Source organism: Simochromis diagramma, unplaced genomic scaffold, assembly GCF_900408965.1.
Source record: "Simochromis diagramma unplaced genomic scaffold, fSimDia1.1 OVJJ01000387.1, whole genome shotgun sequence".
Classification (NCBI taxonomy): Eukaryota; Metazoa; Chordata; class Actinopteri; order Cichliformes; family Cichlidae; genus Simochromis; species Simochromis diagramma.
In genome coordinates this window covers 817,680-839,226 of record NW_024387152.1, presented here as the reverse complement: position 1 = coordinate 839,226, position 21,547 = coordinate 817,680, and the positions used below count along the sequence as shown (strand labels likewise).

Genomic DNA, 21,547 nt, shown 5'->3' with positions numbered 1-21,547 from the left:
AAGAGAAGTTATTACACTGTTGTTTGGTTTGGCTGCATATACCAGATGACCCTACTCCCCTCTGACATTCCAAACACTTTCGTCACTGGAGTCTAGAGGGATTAGAGTACAATATATCTCTGTATGGCCGCTTCACAGATCAAGATCTTAAAAGTTTGTTATGCTAAATCCAGATTGTGTGCCTAAATGTTTACCACACAACCACCTCATATGGAAATCCAAGCACTCAACAAATTTGCAAATTATGAAGCTGCACAAATAAGAATGGCAAAATCCTCAACTAACAGTGAAAGAAAAGCTCTAAATAAAGTATTATCCCCTAAAAACTGTAAATAAACAGAATCAAACTAGGTTCCTAAGTCATATTTTTCTTCCATGGTGTGAACTTCCTCATGTCCAAAGTGACATTTACTCTTTTTTTTCTTTTTGTTCAAAGCAGATTGTCCCATGATTTTTTTTTCAGTTACTATGTATTTATGTGGCTAGTTATTCTGTTGTGATGGTTGGTGTCACAAAGTTGTACAGAAATATGTGAAACTGATCTGATAAAGCCATTCCCCTGGTTGCAGGAAATTATAATTTGTTTTATTAAACAGTATATTTAAACTTAAACTGTCACTTAAAATTATGAGTTGTTCCACATCTGTTGGAGAGCTGGGGGAAACATACTGTATAAAGGCTTTGCAATAACACAGTAACACTTACATTTTCTCTCCTTTTTCCCCCCAAACATTTCCAGATAGTTTGTTTTCATTTGCTCCAGTTTTGTCAGCACATTCATTTGGTACCGTTAACTGGACAGTCCTGCCTATTTTATCCTTTTCATCATAAAACTGTTCTGACTTTTGTTCTGCTATTGGGTGTATGTAATACCAGATTCTGTGCTTTTCTCCTGAACAAGTCTAGATCTCCACTATTCTGTCCCTATGTAAAATGTGCACTGTTTGCAAGTCTTTCAATAAAAGTAAGTCAGTAAATACATGCATATATAATGAGTTGTTTAAAATCATTTGATCACTCTTCAAAAAAAAACATTTTAGAATTACAGCCCAGTTTTGTTTTGTTTTTTACGTGCTTAATCAACATTTATCCAAAAGGCAGATTTCTGACAGGCGTTCTATTATGTTATCCTATATGCCTACAAGTCCCATAAGGCACTGCGTGAACTTCGGTTTAGTCCATGCTTGTAAGGGTACGGGGGTGGCAAAAGTAGTCTTGTTTCTAAATAAACAACTAAACCACAAAGCAGTGTAATATTCAGTACGCTTTATCTTCTAGATGGGATGTGTGAGCGTTAACGATTAATTAAAAGACAGAGCAGACACAAAACAATCATATTCATTTTCAATTAACCCCAAGACCCAGAATGATGGTTGTGCCTGTAACGTGCACATGTTGCTGCTTTGCTTTGCTTTCAACTGAAATAGAGTGAGGGGAAACGGTTTGGGAACAGCCGGACAGGCAGCCGTCCAGCGGAAAAAACTCACACAGAGCCCGCCACCGTGACACACTTTTCACTTTGCAGTCAGTGGCGGTGTTGAATTGTCACCTTGGTTGTTGTTTTTCTTTGCTTAAGCAGAAGCCGATTTTTAATACTCCAGATCAGGCCGAGTAAATATCGGATGTGGTAAGTTCTGCACACTTGTGTAAGCTCTCGTCCTGGTTATGTTAGCCTCAGCTAGTTTGCTAATGTTAGCTAGTTAGCTAACATAGCGGTACAAGACGGGGAAAAAGTCGCTGGGTGGCTAGATAGCTCGAAAGCTAGCCGCACACAAGCTAACAACTACGCAGTCTTTTGATGTGCGTTATCGATAGTCGTTAATATTAGTTGCAGACGGCTGAGCGAACCATTTAAGCTCCTTGCTCCGCTAACGGTAGCTAACACGGCACTGACACGTAACTGTTAACGGCAAATTAGCATTTGTACGTTTTTATGTGCACGGGGTTGCTGTTTTAATTAATGTTAGGCGATAAATAACGTTAATGGTAGCTAGAAGGCTAGTTGCTTCAAACATTTGATGGATACTACGTTGAAAGACAGACACGAGCTAACTGGCATCACGAGCGTACATGCTGGCACTATTTTTTTTCCTCGTATATCCGTTTGTATATGTAGGGTTCCCGTTTCGATAGCACGTTTATCGGCGTTATCACAGTAACCTAACACTGGCTAGTCTCTCTGTTTAGCTTGTCAAGTTAGGCAGCCTATTATTCGGGCATCATTGATATTCGTATGCTTCAGTTCAAAACATTTTCTAGTTGGAAGATGAAAATAGGGGATCACCTCGACATGTGTACCCGAGTATATGCGGCCCACTCTTTTTTTTTTTTTTTTTTTTTTCCTGGGCCTTTGTCATTTACTAGGCACCCCCTCCCCCAATACTCTTCTGCAAGGAATGCTCACCCCTAACCTTAGTGTGACTAAAAGGCCCAGACGCTCAGCATCACTAGCTAATAAGGATCGTACACTATCCGACTTGAGTAGTGATGATAATTGCTGAATTCATAAAATAGTCAAAACAATCGGTGTGTTAAGTGGAATGTAGCAAATTGTGCTCCAGTGAGAGTATATCTAATGGGGTTTAACTGTGAAATGTGTTCTTTCTGATGGTGCATTGTTGCAAGTTTGGTGTTCAGCTTTGTTTATGGAGTTCACATGAAGATGACTGGTCCTTGCTAATCTGCCTCTGAAACAAAGGTGTTGTTACTGATGAGTTACATTCAGCTCCGTTAAGGGGGAATCCTTTCATCCAATGGTCTCAGACATACCCGCAATTATTTTTCTCATTAAGTGTTGTTTTTTTCACTAGATTATTGGAGATCCTACTGTTCATTGTACAGTAAGATACTTGGCATGCATCCTCTCGTAGCGAGGGCGGGATCAACGCGCTTTAGCTCGGGCTTGAAGAGCCAATGAGCCGAGGACCTGGATGAGCAGCGTGCTTGCAGCCACCCTTTCCTGTTGAATATTTCAGCCCCTGCGTCACAGCTCCTCCGCCCCTTTCTCCCCATCTGCCATTTTGGTTTTGTTCCTGTCTGCAGTCGCAAAGCCAGCAGCGCAATTACATAGGAGAGACTATCGGCACAACGACATAGTGACTCGACAATATAGTGCAGACCACCCCAATCCCGCATCGCGTTTCTTTTCTCTGTACAAATCGTCGAATATACAATCAGCGTTTTTACTGACAGCTACACACAGCAGGAGAGGAGCGGGTTCGCATTGGGAAGGGACCGAGAAGGATTATTGGTAAGGAAAGGGAAATCAATGGAGCACGAGTGTAGTGGCTTGGCTTGTATTCGCGATGTTTATGTTAAGTGACAAAGTTAAATTGTCTTTTTGTTAGATGCCTAGACATTTACCCATATCCACATAGGAGCTGTGGTAGACTACTGTCAAATCCGCTGCTCTCCAGTGCGAGGTCGGTTGGAGTGTAGCCACAGCTGCTAGCTTGTAAAATTGTGTTCCGCACTGAGGGTAATGCAGGCCTAGGCCGAGCTGCTAATGGATAAGCTGACAAGCTGGTGTTTTCTTCCCTCTAAGTTATTAATGTTTAGACTCTGTCCACTTGCCAAATCACTTAACCGATTAGTTGCTCGGAACCTACTTAGTTTTCTATTGGTGCTGTTATCTGACAGTTAATTAATATTTTTCCACACGTTGAGATCTTTAAATCGACTGCTACCCGCTAACGTTTTCTAGTAGGATTGGCAAACTACAGTAACAGCCGGGCGGCTTTGCTGTATCATGCCGGACGCCTTCATTTTCGGTTTTGACAAGCGCGACCGTTCAGTTAACGGTGATATGAAGGCTATTTTAGGCTGGTTGCAGACGTATGAAAATTTGCCCAGGCCTCGTCATAATTTAAAGTCGTAGAGAGGGTTATAAACTGATACGTGTGCCTTGGGAAATGCACGGAAGTTGGCGCCGCAATGGATGCGGAAATTGTGCCCGACCTTTTTTTTTTTTTTTTTTTTTTTTTTTTTGTGCACCTAGATTGTATTTGAAAAACACTGCGGCCCTCCGAGTGCAGAGGTTTATCGCGACTACTGCGTTAATCGGAAATCTAAATACATAAGTAAATACATTGCTATTAAATGTTGCCGTTTAGAGCTTTCTTGTAACGTCGCCATCTACAACTTAGTTGCAGCACAGTATGGTCCTTGTGTCCGCACCTGCCAGCCATTGTGTGGTATTGCTCAGTTTACCGCAGTGAACTTTTAATGATTCAGCTCTTTTCCTTGAAACATGTTGGGTGTCGATAAATACCAGGAAAAAACAATAGAAGTATCTAAACAAACCTGTGCTTTCTGTGTGTATGAAAGAACCATAATGCTATTCATGTCTCTTCCCAGCCTCAGTTCGTTTTCTAGCAGATTTGTGTTTGGCCTGAAGCCAGCCCAGCTGCTCTCTAGGCTAAAAATCCTCTCTTCAAAATGAGGGGGACTGGTTAGCCTTTAGTTTAGGTACTTATTATAATGGAACCATAGCAATGAATTATAAAATTACTGAAGTTTATATGAATTGGAATCCGTTGGCTTCTGAGAACATTCAGGAAACCCAAGCTTGTTGACAGTGTGCTGTCTTTCTCTTTTTTTTTTTTTTTTTCCTTAATGATGTAAAATGTCTTTCTTTTATTCTGGATTTATTGCAAACTACCAAAAATGTAATAGGGCAGTTGTTAACTGGTAACATTCGTGTGCTTGAATGACAACTTAATTTATGATGGTGGTTAATGCACAGATGTCCAGCTCGCCGCTGTCCAAGAAGCGTCGCTTGTCAGGAACAGAGACGAAGACGGGATCCCACTGCTCCTCCTCTAACTCTGTCAGAACTGATCTGTCCCACACACCTGCCAACGTGAGTGCAAACACATCTACTCTATAGAGTGAGTAGAACTTGTAACGTAAACTGATTGCGCTTCGTGTTGTTTTCCCAGGGCATGGCTAAGAATGGCAATGATGCTGAGATCGATGAAGGCCTGTACTCAAGACAGCTGTAAGCTTCTTTTTTTTTTTTTTTTTTTTTTTCCTTTTTGTGATGTTGGACTTTATGGTTATTGGGCTTGACATCTACCAATACATAATGTTGCCAATGGTTCTTTATGTCATTATTTAGTTACGTGCTGGGCCATGAAGCTATGAAGCGCATGCAGAACTCCAATGTCCTCATCTCTGGTATGAGAGGCCTTGGAGTTGAGATTGCCAAGAACGTGATCCTGGGAGGAGTTAGAAGTGTCACTATACACGACGAAGGAGTTGCAGAATGGAGAGACCTCTCTTCCCAGGTGTGTGAAAGCACAGATATTTTAATTTAAAATTTTTGCAGTAGTTTATTTTTCCCGATTAAGTTACACAAGGGAGTTGCAGTTTGTGGACTCACCTGTTGTCTGAGCACGATTCCAAAGTGCACTGTGGCTTTATCTATTGAGTTATGTGTTGTTGTGTATTGCTAACATCCAGAAAGGGTAATAAAGCCACCCCCACCCTTGCTAACCATGAGCTGACCCAGATTTACCAGTGGGTGGCCTCTTCCCAGGTTCATAATCGTAGTACAGCCAGTCTATTAAAGGACATAATTTCAGCAGAGTAGATTGATTTTTTATTTGTCTGTTAAATCCTGTTATGTCTCATCAAACTGCAAACATGTATGAACAGATTCCTTGGGTGTTAACTTGAGGCATTTTTCTGGTGTTGTTGCTACAGAAGTGTCATCGTGGTTAGACACAGATTTTAAGACTCGCTTGGGAACGTAGTCATTTTATACGAATGATGTTGCGATATGACATTTTTTCATTTAAAAAGATATACTGGTATTGAGGTTTATATTATAAGACACACCCCTAATTTATTTACTGGGCAGCTTAAGTGTATTGAATTTGCATTGTACATTTGTGTTCAATTATGTGATTCGGTCCTAATAACAGAAATATGGAAAAAGAAATGGTTAACCTGTAGTGTTTTTGTTTTTAACAAAGAAAGCACTTATTGTTGATGTGCTTTAGGAGCTCAAATAATGGTTTGAAGTTTTGAGACCAAATTTTACATTTACTCTATATTTCATTTTACCTTAAACTTGGGTTTCTTTGCTTGGTTTTCTCTGGCCTGACAGTCCAAACTGGTTTAGGGCAAATGAACCAGCCAAGACCACTTAACAATATAATGTTAGTCCACTTCCAAACTGAGTTGGGTGGGATTTCTTCTCTTTTCATCTAATCACTGCTTAGCTTTCATAAATATAACAGCATAACTACAAATAAAACTCATCTGCTCTTGATAACCATTTTAATGTTATGGACTTAAGTGTGAGAATGCAGGGAGCGTACACTGTGATCAGTCAAGCCGTTTAAGTGGTAGTCTGTTGTTTTTATCCTCGTTGACACATTCTGAAGTCCTTTCAAAAGAAAAGGCGGACCCACAGAAGAATATGGCTAAACACACAAATGAAGTAAAGTTCACACTGAGTCAATGTTATTCACTAGAATATTCCTTGTCATGTTTGGCTATAGTACTGGCAGTTATTGCTTAATGACAGCATCAGTATTTGTGTATGGCTAGTTTTACCTTCGGGAGGAGGACCTGGGCAAGAACAGGGCAGAAGTGAGTCAGGCCCGCCTGGCTGAACTGAACAGCTATGTTCCTGTGACTGGTTACACTGGACCACTGACTGAAGACTACTTGACCAAGTTCCAGGTATAAATTTAGCATAAGAAAACTCCCTACTCATTTTACCATTTCGGAAAGAATTTTTAATTTTGTCTTATTTTGAAATCTAGGTGGTAGTGCTGACTAACTCAACTCTGGATGAGCAGCAGACTCTAGGAGAGTTCTGCCACAACAAGGGAATAAAGCTGATTGTTGCAGACACTCGTGGTCTGTTTGGGTAAGATTAAGACTGTTTAGTGTTCACATGTGTTCACCGTCAGCATCTAATGTTTTTGTGCTCTAATTTCTCTTTTGTAGTCAACTTTTCTGTGACTTTGGAGAAGAGATGATTGTGTATGACACCAATGGAGAGCAGCCATTAAGTGCTATGATTTCCATGATCACAAAGGTTGGTCTTGGTTCTTTTATCCCCCCTGACAATGCTGATTTTTCTTTCTTTTTTTAAGTACTACCTGCTTTTTAGGAGTAAATTAAAGCTTCATGGCAGCTGTGCCTGAAAAGTTGCACATTTTGGTTTCTCCAGGACAGTGCAGGGGTCGTGACATGTCTGGATGAAGCTCGTCATGGCTTCGAGAGTGGAGATTATGTTACGTTTACTGAGATTCAGGGTATGACTGAGCTCAATGGTTGCAAGCCGGTCGAAATTAAAGTTCTTGGTAAGAACGCACTTTTTCTTTTTTTTGTTTTTTTGTCCCACAATTGAATACATTTTGGTCACTCTGTTATGAGTTTACAAGTTCATGCAATGTCCTGTATTTTACTAGGTCCATACACCTTCAGCATCTGTGACACAAGTGGCTTCACAGATTACATAAGAGGAGGAATAGTTTCCCAGGTTAAAATGCCCAAGAAGATCAGTTTTGTAAGTAGCTGCCGTTTTGCACATGACATTACTAGCATTATCTCATTTCCACAGATAGTGTAGTGTGAATTCCCATGATAATACCAATATAACCTTACCATCTGGCATTGCTGTCACCAGTGGAAAAGCCCAGCTTCACTACCTTGCGTTTCTTTCCCTGTTCAGAAATCTCTCTCCTCATCGCTGGCCGAGCCTGAGTTCCTGATGACAGACTTTGCCAAGATGGAGTTTCCAGGACAGATGCACCTAGGCTTCCAGGCTATCCATGCCTTCCAGAAAAAACATGGCCATCTTCCAGCACCATGGAGCCAGGTACATATCACTCATGATGGTGGGATCTTCTTGGAAAGGGGGAACCACTTTGATTCAATGCTTGTGCTAAAATAAAATAGTTCTGCGTAAAAAGTGCAGCACAACACAGCAAAAATAAAGTCTGTTCATAGCTAATATTTTGTAATTTACTGTGTGCATTCCAGGCGGATGGTGAAGAGCTATTGGCATTGGCCAAAGAAGCGAACTCTGCTCAGACTGGGTCGGCCAAAGTGGAACAGCTGAATGAATCTCTTATCAAAAAGATGTCATATGTTGCTGCTGGTGACCTGGCCCCTGTCAATGCCTTCATTGGAGGGCTGGCTGCACAGGAAGTGATGAAGGTCAGTGGAAAGCTGTATGCAAATTGAAGATGAAAGCTTTGTCCCTGCAATATTAACTGTAGTTGTTCGTTATATTAAAGAACAATATATTTTAATCAACAGGCACTGATAAGCCCGTTCTTATCAATGCTTGTGAAGAGTCATTTTCACATTGGGTACGATTAGACATGTTTTGAAATGGTGAAGGTTTTCCTGTATTTCATGTGCTGTTTGATGTTTTAGGCATGCACAGGAAAATTTTTGCCTATAATGCAATGGCTGTACTTTGATGCCCTGGAGTGCTTGGCTGAAGAGGAGGGATTCATGCTCACAGAGGAAGAGTGTGCCCCTGTAGGTGTTCAAAGCATATTCAAAATGCAAGTACTGAATGTAGTTGATGGCAATAAATGATGGTGCTAAATTTGTTATGTCTGTTTCTCCAAGAAAAACTGTCGATATGATGGACAGATTGCAGTGTTTGGCACCAAAATGCAGGATTTGCTTGCCAAACAGCGTTACTTCTTGGTGAGTGTCAGTGTAAAAGTTCTCTTACCTTCTTCAATTTCCTGTTACTAGGAAGTTTTAAAAAGAAAAACTTAGAAATACCTTTATGCCACTATAAAATACTATGAGCTGAAATCTGATGAAGAATATTTCTTGGTGCTGTTCTCAGGATGCTAGGGGAAATGGATCTTATGAGATCTTTAGTGGTAGTGTTTATCTTTTTGCTCTTGTGCCTAAAATTGTCCAACAGAAAGTTCATTCTTGTTTGAATGCTCAGTTGAGGGTTTTTTGTTTATTTATAATTTGATTTAATTGCACAGTGGCAAAGAACACTCTCAGTTCTTGGGATATTTATGGGCAGTTATTTACTATTTGAGATCGTGAGTGAGTGAGATGGTGGCAGCTGCATCTAAGCCAAAATATATCAGCTGTTACTTCTTTGTCTCATAATTGGCACAATAGTGTATTGACACTATGTTAATTGAGTGCCACCCACCATGTCCCAGTGCATGTCAGAGCTGTTGGGTTTAACCTTTCTGGTGGGAATCCAGCAAAAAGGCTGTCAGCTTCTCCCACTAACCATAAGCATTTCTCTGACATTGAGTGACACGTGTAAATGGAAGGTTCAACTGTATGACAAACCATTATAGCTTTATTCACAAATTTCTAATCCTTCCAGGTTGGGGCTGGTGCCATTGGTTGTGAGCTGCTGAAAAACTTTGCCATGATTGGACTGGCTACTGGGGAGGGAGAGGTCATTGTGACTGACATGGACACCATAGAGAAATCTAACCTCAACAGGCAGTTCCTCTTCAGACCTTGGGACGTTACGGTCTGTATCATCTTAACTCAACTTGTTTGATGAACTCTATTGATCGATGTTTCCGCACAGCACTCTTTATGGCTTTCCCGTAACACCGAAGTGCACTTATAGATTATGTTTTGTATGTTGATAGAGGCAATTTAAAATTCATAGTGTGTGTTCTTTCGTGTTCTTAAAGTTTAAAAAGTCAAAGCAAATTTACCAGCTCCTAACAAACTGAGACTCGAGAGCAGCTTTGTACCTGTAGTATCACTAGACTACTAAATGCTAGTATGCACTATCAGTTAATCTGAGGTTATCTGATGCCCAAAAGAAACTAATGGGAGGAACCCTCACCTGACGTAAGCTGTTGGACACCAATATTTTTAAAGGAGTTTACATTTTGTTGTGTCCCTGGAAAAGAAAGCATTAATGTGGACAGCAGTGACCTCTGTACAGAATGTCTCCTCTGATCTTTGTTCTTTTGGTCACCTATGATAATGTTATTAGTGCGTTGACTGTTTAGTGTGTGTGTGTGTTAACAGAAAATGAAGAGTGACACGGCTGCTGCTGCAGTGAAACTGATGAACCCGGCAATCAAGATCACAGGTCACCAGAACAGAGTGGGCCCTGACACAGAAAGGATCTACGATGACGACTTCTTTGAAAGCCTTGATGGAGTTGCCAATGCACTGGACAACGTTGATGCACGTAAGAGATGATGAGACATTAAGAATAACTGCTTAATAACTAGGGGGAAATGGATTCAGTAAAAAAAAAAAATGTGCGTTTTCCTCTAATGTTCAGGGATGTATATGGATCGGAGGTGTGTGTACTATCGTAAACCCTTACTGGAATCAGGCACTCTGGGTACCAAAGGCAATGTCCAGGTTGTGATCCCTTTCCTCACCGAGTCCTACAGCTCCAGTCAAGATCCACCTGAGAAGTCCATCCCCATCTGCACCCTCAAAAACTTCCCAAATGCCATTGAACACACGTTGCAGGTTAGTATATGCAGAGCCGGAGAGTCTCAGAGTGTGAGATTGGCCAGGCAGGATCAAATCTGACGCTTGGAGTCAGCGTAGCCCACAAAGTAGTATTGAGAACAGCCATACAGAAACCTTTGTGTTAATCTTTACTTTAAAAGGCTCCACCTGGTGTACCAACTACACAATGCACACATGTAATAGATGAGTTAATCACTTCAGCACTATATGCTTCAGAGAATTTTATTGCATTACCTGTTTCTTCATATACTTGATATCTTCATATAGGGTTTTGTTTTTTTAATAGCACTGTGTGTGGTTAGTGTGTCACAGTGTGAATGGAACTATTGTAGGTTTACCAAATATTTTGTACTTCTGTTATTGAACTGCTGTCCTTGTGGTTCTTTCTGTGCAGTGGGCCCGCGATGAGTTTGAGGGACTATTCAAACAACCCCCAGAAAATGCCATGCAGTACCTCACGTATGTCGCTTTTCCTTGTCATTCTAATGCAATCACCTGTCAGCATTATACTGACCTATGTGCTGGGCTCCTTCCATCGTAGAAATTCTTCATTGATAAAATTACTTTTCATTAGTGGACAAATTTCCTTATAATTTAGTCTCGTAAGTGTTTGTGGATTGTTGGTAATTCAGTACTTATAAACTTGTATAACTTGCCTTTCAACTAAGAATCAATCTTGTAAATGTCACAGCCCCCTCTTGGTTCTCGTGGCGCCATTGAGCTGTCTTGTAAAATCTAACCCAAACCTCATGCTCGAAATAATTCATAAAATCAGCCTGCAGAGTAAATGGTTTAAAAAAAAAAAAAAAAAAAAAAAAAAAAAAAAGACAGCTCTTCACATCGTCGAAACTAGTCAATGAGGTTATAATTTCCGTTCTTGCAGAGATCCTAAGTTCATGGAGCGTACTCTGAAGCTTCCAGGAGCTCAGCCTGCGGAGGTGCTGGAGGCTCTTTATAAGAGTCTTGTCACAGATTGCCCCCAAAACTGGGCTGACTGCGTAGCTTGGGCTCGCAACCACTGGCAGTGTCAATACAGCAACAACATCCGCCAGCTACTGCACAACTTCCCACCAGATCAGGTACAAAGTGAAGGTGCTACGAGATGAATATCAGTTTCTAACCGTTATTGTCTGATCTTGGTTTTACCCGTCTTATCAACTGTTTGCAGCTATAGTTGCATTGGTGGTATTCATTTCAGCAACAAGTGTTGTCAGTTTTCATACAGTATTAGAATATTTTAACTTATTCAACAGATTATATGAAAATGTAACTCCTGCAATGGCCACACGTTATGTCTTGTCTTCTGTTTTTGAGCTCTGTGCAGGTCTGCTCAGTGACACCAAATTTAGTGAGAGGTGCTGCTGTGTGTTACAGCATGTGTTAGCACAGAGTAGCATAGCAGCTGATAATCTGATTTTTATCTTATAGCATGAAAGCTGTCACAAACATGGTAAACCATACTCGGACCGTGATATTGGTTTTGAACATTTCTAAAATCGTTTGATGGCAGACAAATGATTTTAGTAAGTCACAAAAACATTGTCATGATTAAGACTTTTTATATAAAAGTAAACTACTTTACACTCTTGTGTAAAGACAGTTTGGGGCTTCCAGTTTGTACATCTCATTTCCCCTGAAAAACCATTTATAGATGGTGGGCATACATTAGAAACAGCAGAAATTACATTTTTAAACTTCAGCTGAGTCAAACGGCAGTTTGAGGTGCTGCGTATCTATTGCACGAAAGGCTGCCTAGTGTTTCAGTCAGCAGTACTGACGCTGAACCACAAAACCCTAGTTTGCATCTGTAGTTTCTCACCCCCTTTCCTGTCATTTATCCACGGTTTCCTGTTTAATAAATATGCAATTGACACAAATTACAAAATGGACATGAAAGGTTTCCATTATAGCACTTATACATTTATCATCTGTCTTTTAGCTCACTAGTTCCGGTGCTCCCTTCTGGTCTGGCCCAAAGCGATGTCCTCACCCATTAGAATTCAGCACTAGCAATGTAAGTGTGCCGCTGTCATTTATAAGCTTAATATTACCTGAGTCTAGTCCAGCCAGGCTCAAACTAATGAATGTTGTTTTCAGGAGCTGCATATGGACTATGTTGTGGCAGCAGCCAACCTGTTTGCTCAAACATACGGCCTGCAAGGCAGCACCGATCGTGCAGGTGTGATCAAGATCTTGCAGGATGTCAAGGTGCCCCCTTTCACCCCACGTTCAGGAGTTAAAATCCACGTCTCTGATCAGGAACTGCAAAATAACAATTCCTCTATTGGTATGTTCACATGTGGTTGTGTAATAAAGCATATTTTGGGGGGGATGTTACATCAGCTAAGAGTTGTTTGTGAATCATGTACTGAGTCATGTGTCATTGTGGATGCTTTGACAGTAATGCAACCATTGATCTTGTGATTATGCAGATGATACCAAACTGGAAGAGCTGAAAGCCATGTTGCCTTCACCAGAGTCCTTCCAGTTCAAACTCACCTCCATTGACTTTGAAAAGGTAAGGCATCTCCTTTTGTCAGCTTTAATGAAGATAAATAACATTTTTTTTAATTTATTACAGTTGCCAGTAGCAAAGCTAGTCAGTGGCATTGAGGACTTTGTTCTTTTTATCTGAAAGATTCAATAAAACACAGCATCTGGCTTTGCAGTGAGGCCAATTGGAAACCTAGTCTGTTAATAATAATGAGAGTAAGAAAGTATTGTTTCCATAGCTTCCAAGACTAACTCTGCTTAGATGCCTTTAAGTGGTGCACTGCCAGAACATTGTAACTCTCACGCTAGAATTTCAACCCAACCTTCGGTTGCGCCTATTAATATACTTTATACTGGTACTTCTGGTTTGTAATGGCTGTGGCCTATATGTTAACAGGATGATGACACCAACTTTCACATGGACTTCATTGTGGCAGCCTCCAACCTGAGAGCAGAGAACTATGACATCCCCCCCACAGACAGGCACAAGGTAAGAAAACAGACCCAGCTGCTCTCACTGGTATTAATTGGAAAATGTGCCGGCTAATAGTATTCGTTTTGTAATAGTAATGAAAAAACATTTGAGTGCACTCTGTGAAAACAAACAACTTAAACTCAACCTCAGAAATTTACATTTTTGCTTTTTCTCTATGTACACTATAAAGTTTGGGGGGTGGTGTTGTTGTTGTTGTTTGTTTTTGTCCTTCATCACTGTCCTTTTAATCACCAAACAGAGCAAACTGATAGCTGGTAAGATCATCCCTGCTATCGCCACTACCACAGCAGCAGTTGTCGGCCTAGTGTGCTTGGAGCTCTTCAAGATTATCAAAGGACACAAGAAGCTGGAGTCCTACAAAAATGGCTTCATGAACTTGGCCCTGCCTTTCTTTGCCTTCTCTGAACCCATTGCTGCTCCAAAACACAAGGTAAGCAAATACGTTACCATTTGCTGAGATTTTAAAAAGATGTGCGCGATGTCTGCGTTGTAGAGAAATGTTTGACTCCAGTATAATAAACTCCTGTGATGATTAAGCCATGCTAATACTGATGCACCAGTCAGATGCATTTTGCACTGCCTGGGTGTAAGTGAGTTCAACTTGTCTTCTCACACTGATGGCATCAGTGTGTGCTGAGGAGAAATTTTAATGTAATAACTGGTTATCTTATTGAGCTTATAATTAAGATCTCTTAAAGAAATATGTATATACTTAAAATACATTTTTTTTCGCAGTACTATGAAATTGACTGGACGCTGTGGGATCGCTTTGAGGTCACAGGACTGCAGCCCAATGGGGAAGAAATGACACTCCGACAGTTTCTGGATTACTTTAAAGTATGTTGAGCTCATGGTTTGGTTTTTTGTTGTTTTTCTCCACACTGACATGTTCTTGGCATACAATTAACCACTATCTGTTTCTGTTCTGTATTAGAATGAGCATAAGTTGGAGATCACCATGCTTTCTCAGGGAGTGTCCATGTTGTATTCGTTTTTCATGCCTGCTGCCAAACTTAAAGAGAGACTGGACCTACCGTGAGTGCACGTGCATACACCTGCTTCCTCATTTGCATGCTGGAATTTTAAAGTTTGTACTCACTGGTTTTCTTTCTGTGTCCTGCAGTATGACGGAGATTGTGACAAAGGTGTCCAAAAAGAAGCTGGGCAAACACGTGAAAGCCCTGGTGTTTGAGCTATGCTGTAACGACCTTTCAGACGAAGACGTGGAAGTGCCCTATGTCAGATACACCATCCGCTGAGCTCCGCACTGAGCCCACCCGCAGGAGGGTGGGAGTTACAGGGGGGAGATGGGGATGGGGGTGTTCTGAGTGAGGAGCTAAAATGGGGATTGGGGGTGCGTGGGTTGATCCAGGTCAGCTGTATTGGATCAATCAGTATTTTTTTAGGCCTGTGGTTTGTGTAAACCTGTGCCTGAGTGTACATAGCCCCAGTAAGCTGAATTAAGAATAACTGTATATGTTAAGAATCCAGTTGGTTCTTGGCTGTGGGAACAGGGGTGTCACTGGAGGAAGGGAGCATGTACACTGGACATCCTGATGTTTCTCAAAAGCACCAACCTCTTGAGTGAATTGATAAGCCTTAGTGGTCTCTTGGTACTCCATATCCCAACCAGTGTCCCTAAAAACCATCACTCTTATTGGCCTTCAGCAGTAATGGAGGGTTTTTGTTTGATTTTTAATCTAATCCACCTTCTTCCCTCCACTATACTTGCTCTCTCCCTCTTCCGACCTCTGTCTCATAGACACAGTCCCACATTGTTGCTTTTGTTTTGTTTTTTCTTAACATATGCACCTAATTAATATGTAAAAGGTCAGCCCAGGAGACACCAATAAGCCCAAGCCTTTCCTGACTGGATATCTGACTATCTCACACCACCTGAATACCCCTGCCAGTGTGAGGTACCCCTACACCCTCATTAAACCCACTCTGTGGCTTTGGGAGGGGTTCGTGCACATGACATTGGTTTTCTCTTTATATTTTATGTGTTTTGTTATTTTCTATTTTATTTTTTGGGTGGTTGGACAGAGTTTTGGCGCACACACGTGGTAGATCCTAAACTGTCTTTCTACTTTGTTAACTCCAAATGACTTAACTGTAAGAACAGGGCAACGAGATGTATCTTGAAACGGGAGCACTTAGTGTGATAGTGAATAAAGATGTAAAAACATACTGAAGAAGACTGTGGTTATTTTTGTGTCTCACACACACACACCGACCAACCGACCGACCTTTTCCAACTGACTCAATTTGACGTGTGGTTAAATTTCAGTGTCATTCAACAGTGTTAAAGTGTCAGAGGTTTGTTTTTCCTGTCTGACCTGTTTCGTGTTAATGAGAAGTTTCATTATTAAACACATCCGGGAAATGCTGCCTGAATACCAAGATACCAAATGACAGTGACGAGAGTAATCAGATTTCTTTTTTTCTTCCCCTTTTACTCCTGCGTTAAAGTAAATCGTCTGTGATGGCGTTTTGAATTTAGAACTGTAGGCAAAGGATAATTTTTTTGTTTATTTTTTTTTAAAAGGCAAATGGCTGTAGCTAATCTGTGCCACACAGGAGGAAGTATGTCGTTAGGTACTTTAGTGTGTGAAGTGCTCTTAGTTTAAATACACGTTCGATACGTTTTGTACAAGGCTTTGAACGCTCCTCCCTGACGAGAGCGGATACATGAATGTGTGCAACTCTAAAGGATGTGGTCGACTGTGAGATGAGGAAGAAAGTGAGGAGGAAGGAGTACACTAAACTCTCAACACGCTTCCTGCAAACAACTCGCTGTAAAGGACCCAAACAAAGAAAGGACGGGTGTAAATTTGGATTATTTGACCATTTGTGATTTTGAGAATGTGTCATGATTTGGTAAAGATGCACTGAAGAGAGAAACGATGGAAGTGGAGGAGACTGGTGAAAAAAGGACTTCCTGGTATGATACCTTTTGCATTTATTATGCTTCCACCTTGGGCTGCGATATGTTACAAATTGGTGCTGAAAAATATCCCTGTTGATTAATCGTACTTTTCTGTGTTTGTCACCAGCATGATTACAAAACGTACATATTTGTACGACATGTGGAACAAAAACTCATTTTAATGCACTTTGCTAGAGCACGGCGCATAAACAAGTCACTTGAATGTACACTGCCTACTTAAAGTGTTATTTTGAATGTATCGTACAATAAGATACATTCCCTGTATGAATGTTTAATTTGTGCCCAGTAAGAGCTTTTCTTCTTTTCAGGTCCGGTGTGCCAGCAGAGGGACACTCAGTCCTCTGTGATCATGCAGGGGTAAGCTGCCACATCGGCTTTGGTTCCTGCACCTTCTTTTTCCTGCATTAAAAACTAACGTTTTAAAAAAAATTCATTATTGTCCTAAAAACAAGTCCAAGAAACTCACTTTCATACACTGCTGTCTTTAGAAGAAGAGAAAACAAGACCCGGCCCCTGAACCTGTGATCAGAATCTCAGAGGTGAGTAAGAGACTGAGACGCATCAATGCTGCTGCTTCATGTTCATTTCTCTGTTTCTCTGTAACGAACGGAAGTTAGTCAACCTTACCTTTGTGACCACAATGCTGAGTGCAGAACTGACGGGAGATGTGAGCGCTGTGTTCGGCTTTGCAACCATGGAAGTTTTTGCGAGTCTATAAATCGAGTTTGTCTCATTTTCTTAAATTCCAGCTTATCTCGGTTTATCTTCACCTTTCAGATATTCTTTTTTTTTTTTGCCAGCTGTACGTTACATCATCCATATAATCCGAGGCTTTTTATTGATGCTATTAAAGTGTTGCTTGCAATTAATACACAGCTGATGTGGTTAGTGTGGCAAAAAGAAATAGGCAGACATCTTGCAATTTCACTATAGAGGCACACTTTCAACCTTCTTCCTCTTTGAAAGACACACAGGAAATGAGAGATCTGCACCATGCAACATCTCGCCTCTCACCATCTTTGCCTTTCCACTTTCCTGAACTCGCGTGTACCTCGAGTTGAGTTTTAACTTTTTAACATGTTTCAGGACGAGGAGGGAGAGGATGAGTGTGAAATGACGTCCGACCTGAAGGAATCGGAGGTGAGGTGTTCTTGTGTTCAGTTGTTTTAAAATCCTCTTGTGCACAGTTAGGTTTGAATGAATGAACCACAGCTTGTGGACTATTTTGTGCAGATCTTAAAAATGTTTTTTTGGTTCACTTCAGGAGCCCAGCAATAAGAGGGTTAAACCTGTGGCAAAGTCCAATAGCCTGACAGGCGTCTTAAACCCTGTGAAGACCCCTGCTCTGAAGCGCATCGGCCAGTCTATTTCGGTAACAAACACACTCGCAGTCCAGTCATACAAAGTGACCAGTGAATGAGTTTTGGGGGTTTTGTATAACAGTCAGCTGCTCCTCTCTGTTCACAGCGGTCTATTAGTTTTCGTACAGAAGCTCGACCTTTGCCCACAGCCCCCCTGCGTTCACGGACAAAGGCCTCCTCGTTTCCACGTCGCCGCAACAGCCAGTGTTGGAGTGACACTGTGGAAAGTCACGATCTGACTGCAAAGGAAATCAAACGGCAAGAGGTGCGCTAAACAAATATCTTGTTATTAAAATACCTTGTTACTATAGCAGAATGTGTTTGGGGGCCTGTATATGGGTCAAGTTGTGTGGCTGTGGTTGCCGTGTAGGCGGAGTAACTTGTACCTACTCTTCATTTCTGTGAAGCTGCTCTTCATGGGTATTATGAAAGAGGATGTGAGCTGGCACTGAAGGCTCAACTTCCTTTATTGAACAATCAGCTGTGAGAGCTCGTGTTGTCTATTTAACTGACTTCTTATGCAACTCAACACACAGTGTGTGTGTGTGTGTGTGTGTGTGTGCTGATATCTTTGTTATCCCACTGGCAATAACGTGCGCATTCGTTAACTATTTTAAATGCCCTGCAGGTCATATACGAGCTAACCCAAGGAGAGAGACAGCTCATAGAGGACCTCAGTTTGGTTAAGAAGGTAGCTGCTCAACCTGAACAAAACATTTAATCCACTCACATGCAGGCTTTTATGTGCTAACTGCCCCGGGTCTGTTCCCAGGTGTACTATGAGCCCATGTTGAAGTTGGACATAATGACAGAGAGTGAGCTTGGACAGATCTTCGGTACTCTGGACTCACTCATCCCCCTCCATCAAGGTAACTTTGTTTTTGTGCAGCTTGTGCTGCTATCTCGAGCTCCACTTATGCATCAACACACCAGCTCATTTCCTGAATATGAAATTGAGGCAATGAGGTGAAGTCTTGATAAAGTATAGGTTGTTGCAGTTCAGTGTAATTACATCACAATCTGAAATAGTTACAAGTAAACAGGAGCAGGTAAAGTAGTTTTACAGCTCATACCATGTACTAAATGTTATCTAGGTATAATTTGAATTAAAGGCTCTTTAAAAATAAATAAATAAAAACGTCTACACTGCCCAGCCCTGAAAAGAAACTTCATAAAATGGGAAGTTGTATTTTTTTAATTAGTTTTTTTTAGAAGTGCCGTATTTTTATGCACACTACTTGTTTTTGAGCTGTAGTAATAGTGAAATAAGGTCAGCACAACTTGGAGTATCCTGTTTTCTTTTAATTCATATCAGATCTGCTGACTCGTCTTGAGCGACTGAGAGGATCAGAGAAAACGGTTGGAGAGGTGGGGCCAACTTTAATGAACTGGGTGAGTGAGAGAAGAAAAGTCAGCCTTCAGCTTCTCTCTGATTTTCCTTCTTAATCTTAACGTAATCTAACTTCTGTCTTTATGCATGTTTCCATCTTTCTTTTCCCCCTGACTTCACCTTCTTATCTCACTGCTGCGCACTCTTCCCATGCTTCTCTCTGCAGTTTCCTTGCCTGGAGGCGTATGTTACATATTGCTGTAACCAGGTGGGAGCCAAAGCTTTGCTGGACCAGAAAAAGCACGAGAAAAGAGTGGAGCACTTTCTGCGTCTGTGTCAGGAGTCCTCGTTCAGCAGGAAACTGGACCTGTGGAACTTCCTCGATCTCCCTCGGAGCCGTTTGGTCAAGTACCCTCTGCTGTTGAAAGAGATACAGAAGTGCACTCCTCCAGACCACCCAGATGAAGACACGCTGCCGGATGCTGTGAGTTGGGCTCCTACACAGTCATTTACATCTGCAAGCATGTGAGAGGATTCACAGTTTAATCAGTGCCAGGTCTGCAGCAGCTGCAAAATACTGAAATCCACACTGGCACGTTATCAAGATGGTTGTAAGGTGTTGCTTTTAAATATAAAGCCTATAATTATAACACTGATTAGTTTTATTTTTACAGTCTAGCAAAGCATCCTCTCTTTTGTTGCATCAGATGCTGTAAATCCAAATTATTAATATTCACACATTTCTATCTATCAGTCTTCAAGTACGTTAAAATACAGTATTTCCTTTCCTGCGTTGCACAACAGTGCCTCCAGATGGCAACAAGGCCAATTATTAATCTTTACCAGTATATTCACTAATTTGGCTCATCACTTTTACATTTACAGTTTGCGAAAGCAAATAAAAACATGACTCAGCAGTTAGTGCTGCATTTAAGATGCCTGCAGTCTCTTTAAAGTTTCCTTTGATGGTGTTTGAAAGAGGATACTGTTGACTAAACAAATTATCACACCAAACCACTCATTTAAATATGTTCTAAATATTCATAGTCATACTCTCTTGGCTCCAGCCCAGAATTTTAGCCCTACAAGAAGCAACAGGAGGAAAAGGGCCCTGTGTTGATGACATATTAAAAAGTCTTGGTTCTGTTCAGTTGGAGTTGATCCAGAGCATCGTGGCAGAGGTGAATAAAAAGACGGGGGAAGCAGAGTGTCAGTTCTACAGGCGGGGCCTCTCCTACCTCGAAGAGGGCCAGAGAGTGCCAGAGATCCAGCAGTCCCGCTTCATCTACTGCCATGGAGAACTCAAGAACAATAAGGGCCAGGTAGATGTTGTTTACTGGTCTTCACACTTTCAGAATTCAAATGAAGAGGCTAAAGTCATTTAAGGAGGGCAGAAGATGTTGGCTGTTCAGATTTGAGTGCTAGAAAGTTTGCTTCTCTGCCTTAGAAACTGTGTCAGCACATTTCTCTTGATCACTTGTCCCCCGTCAGCGGCTGCATGTGTTCCTATTTGAGCTGGTGTTGGTGCTGACGAGACCAGGAGAGGACAAGGACGGTGGTCAGGTGTTTAACGTGTACCGGCAGCCTCTGCCCAATGCCTTGATCAATCTGGAGGAGATCCCAGACGGCGAGGCTGCTGGAGGGGGCACCTTCAGAGGAGCCTTCACAGGGGGAAACGATAAAGGTAATATGATCGCATAATCTGCATACTTTATTTGTTTCGTATTTGCTAGTGAATTCTGTGACACAAACAAATGTCAGTAAGCCATCCCCTGTGCTCTGTTTTAGCTGAAGTGAAACTTTCCGCTCACCTTCCTTCTCCCTTCTCTTCTTTCCATCTTCTAGTGAAGAATTGTTTCCGCGTGAGCAGCAGAGGGCGCGCCAAAGCTCACTCGTACAGCCTGCAGGCCAACGACTCCTTCAGCAAGCAGCAGTGGATCACCTGTCTGCGCCAAGCCATCGTCCAGTCACGCGACAGGACAGCCCACACCAGCCAGTCACAGTTGTCTCCTCACCACGATCCCGCCCTGTATCACATAGCCGAGCTCAGCCTCAGCTCGGACACAGAAATGGCAGACCACACCAGTCGCTGACTGTCAGACTGATCGGCACGTGTACATTGACTGTCTGCGAATGATGAATGTGTTTAGATATTTTCAACGATATTAATGTTCTTTTTATTATTTTTTCCTGTCTGCAATTGCAGTGATTGCTGTATAAAGTGAGAACAGTACTGAATGTGAATTTACCAAAGAAAAAAATTTGTTTTTGAGTTTGTATAATTAATAAACTGACACGTAAAAGATTGTTGAGGCACTCGTGGGAAAGTACACAAAGACAGGTCTAAGTATAGCCAACAAGATCTACAGAGAAAAGATTAGAGCTGATTATCCTCCATCCCTCCCTCTCGCACTCTCCATCTCCCTCCTCCTCTCATTGACACC

At 41.5% G+C, this 21,547-nt stretch overlaps 2 protein-coding genes, 1 long non-coding RNA gene and 1 other non-coding gene across 6 annotated transcripts; 3 read left to right on the top strand and 1 right to left on the bottom strand.

Annotated features, from left to right (window-relative positions):
- Positions 1-78: 78 nt before the first annotated feature.
- On the bottom strand, positions 79-14,191 carry LOC120744028. Its single transcript, XR_005698285.1, has 3 exons — positions 13,984-14,191; positions 3,892-3,903; positions 79-92 (listed from the first exon to the last, which is right to left on the bottom strand). It is a non-coding gene; the product is annotated as an uncharacterized LOC120744028 (long non-coding RNA).
- uba1 (ubiquitin-like modifier activating enzyme 1) lies at positions 1,422-15,652 on the top strand. 2 transcript variants are annotated; one of them, XM_040048074.1, is made up of 26 exons: positions 1,422-1,627; positions 4,745-4,861; positions 4,941-4,999; positions 5,120-5,288; positions 6,559-6,693; positions 6,777-6,883; positions 6,964-7,054; positions 7,190-7,322; positions 7,431-7,528; positions 7,694-7,840; positions 8,005-8,181; positions 8,404-8,511; positions 8,605-8,685; positions 9,344-9,496; positions 10,012-10,177; positions 10,274-10,470; positions 10,868-10,932; positions 11,357-11,552; positions 12,413-12,487; positions 12,571-12,760; positions 12,906-12,991; positions 13,364-13,456; positions 13,701-13,892; positions 14,198-14,299; positions 14,397-14,497; positions 14,586-15,652. In XM_040048074.1, the coding sequence occupies exons 2-26, from the start codon at positions 4,745-4,747 to the stop codon at positions 14,719-14,721; spliced, it is 3,174 nt and encodes a 1,057-aa protein (XP_039904008.1). In that variant the 5' UTR covers positions 1,422-1,627; the 3' UTR covers positions 14,722-15,652. The 2 variants fall into 2 exon arrangements, with proteins under 2 accessions (XP_039904008.1, XP_039904009.1); XM_040048075.1 differs by lacking the exon at positions 1,422-1,627 and adding an exon at positions 3,004-3,250.
- On the top strand, positions 13,983-14,104 carry LOC120744089. The gene has a single exon (XR_005698296.1). It is a non-coding gene; the product is annotated as a small nucleolar RNA U6-53/MBII-28 (small nucleolar RNA).
- Positions 15,653-15,773: 121 nt separating the features above from the next.
- On the top strand, positions 15,774-21,409 carry arhgef3l (Rho guanine nucleotide exchange factor (GEF) 3, like). 2 transcript variants are annotated; one of them, XM_040048105.1, is made up of 13 exons: positions 15,774-16,406; positions 16,721-16,769; positions 16,904-16,951; positions 17,499-17,552; positions 17,677-17,784; positions 17,880-18,038; positions 18,402-18,464; positions 18,546-18,642; positions 19,089-19,165; positions 19,330-19,587; positions 20,255-20,425; positions 20,595-20,787; positions 20,949-21,409. In XM_040048105.1, exons 1-13 carry the CDS (start codon positions 16,369-16,371, stop codon positions 21,194-21,196), a joined length of 1,563 nt encoding a protein of 520 aa, XP_039904039.1. In that variant the 5' UTR covers positions 15,774-16,368; the 3' UTR covers positions 21,197-21,409. The 2 variants fall into 2 exon arrangements, with proteins under 2 accessions (XP_039904039.1, XP_039904038.1); XM_040048104.1 differs by having other exon boundaries at positions 16,901-16,951.
- The last annotated feature ends 138 nt before the right edge of the window (positions 21,410-21,547 follow it).

Bases quoted from the DNA above. Each gene is read 5' to 3' on its own strand.
- uba1 (XM_040048074.1), top strand. From the start codon at position 4,745: ATGTCCAGCTCGCCGCTGTCCAAGAAGCGTCGCTTGTCAGGAACAGAG. The intron at 12,761-12,905 runs GTATGTTCACAT...GTGATTATGCAG, and splicing joins AAATAACAATTCCTCTATTG to ATGATACCAAACTGGAAGAG. The intron at 14,498-14,585 runs GTGAGTGCACGT...TGTGTCCTGCAG, and splicing joins AAAGAGAGACTGGACCTACC to TATGACGGAGATTGTGACAA.
- arhgef3l (XM_040048104.1), top strand. From the start codon at position 16,369: ATGGAAGTGGAGGAGACTGGTGAAAAAAGGACTTCCTG. The intron at 16,770-16,900 runs GTAAGCTGCCAC...TGCTGTCTTTAG, and splicing joins TCCTCTGTGATCATGCAGGG to AAGAAGAGAAAACAAGACCC. The intron at 18,039-18,401 runs GTGCGCTAAACA...AATGCCCTGCAG, and splicing joins AGGAAATCAAACGGCAAGAG to GTCATATACGAGCTAACCCA.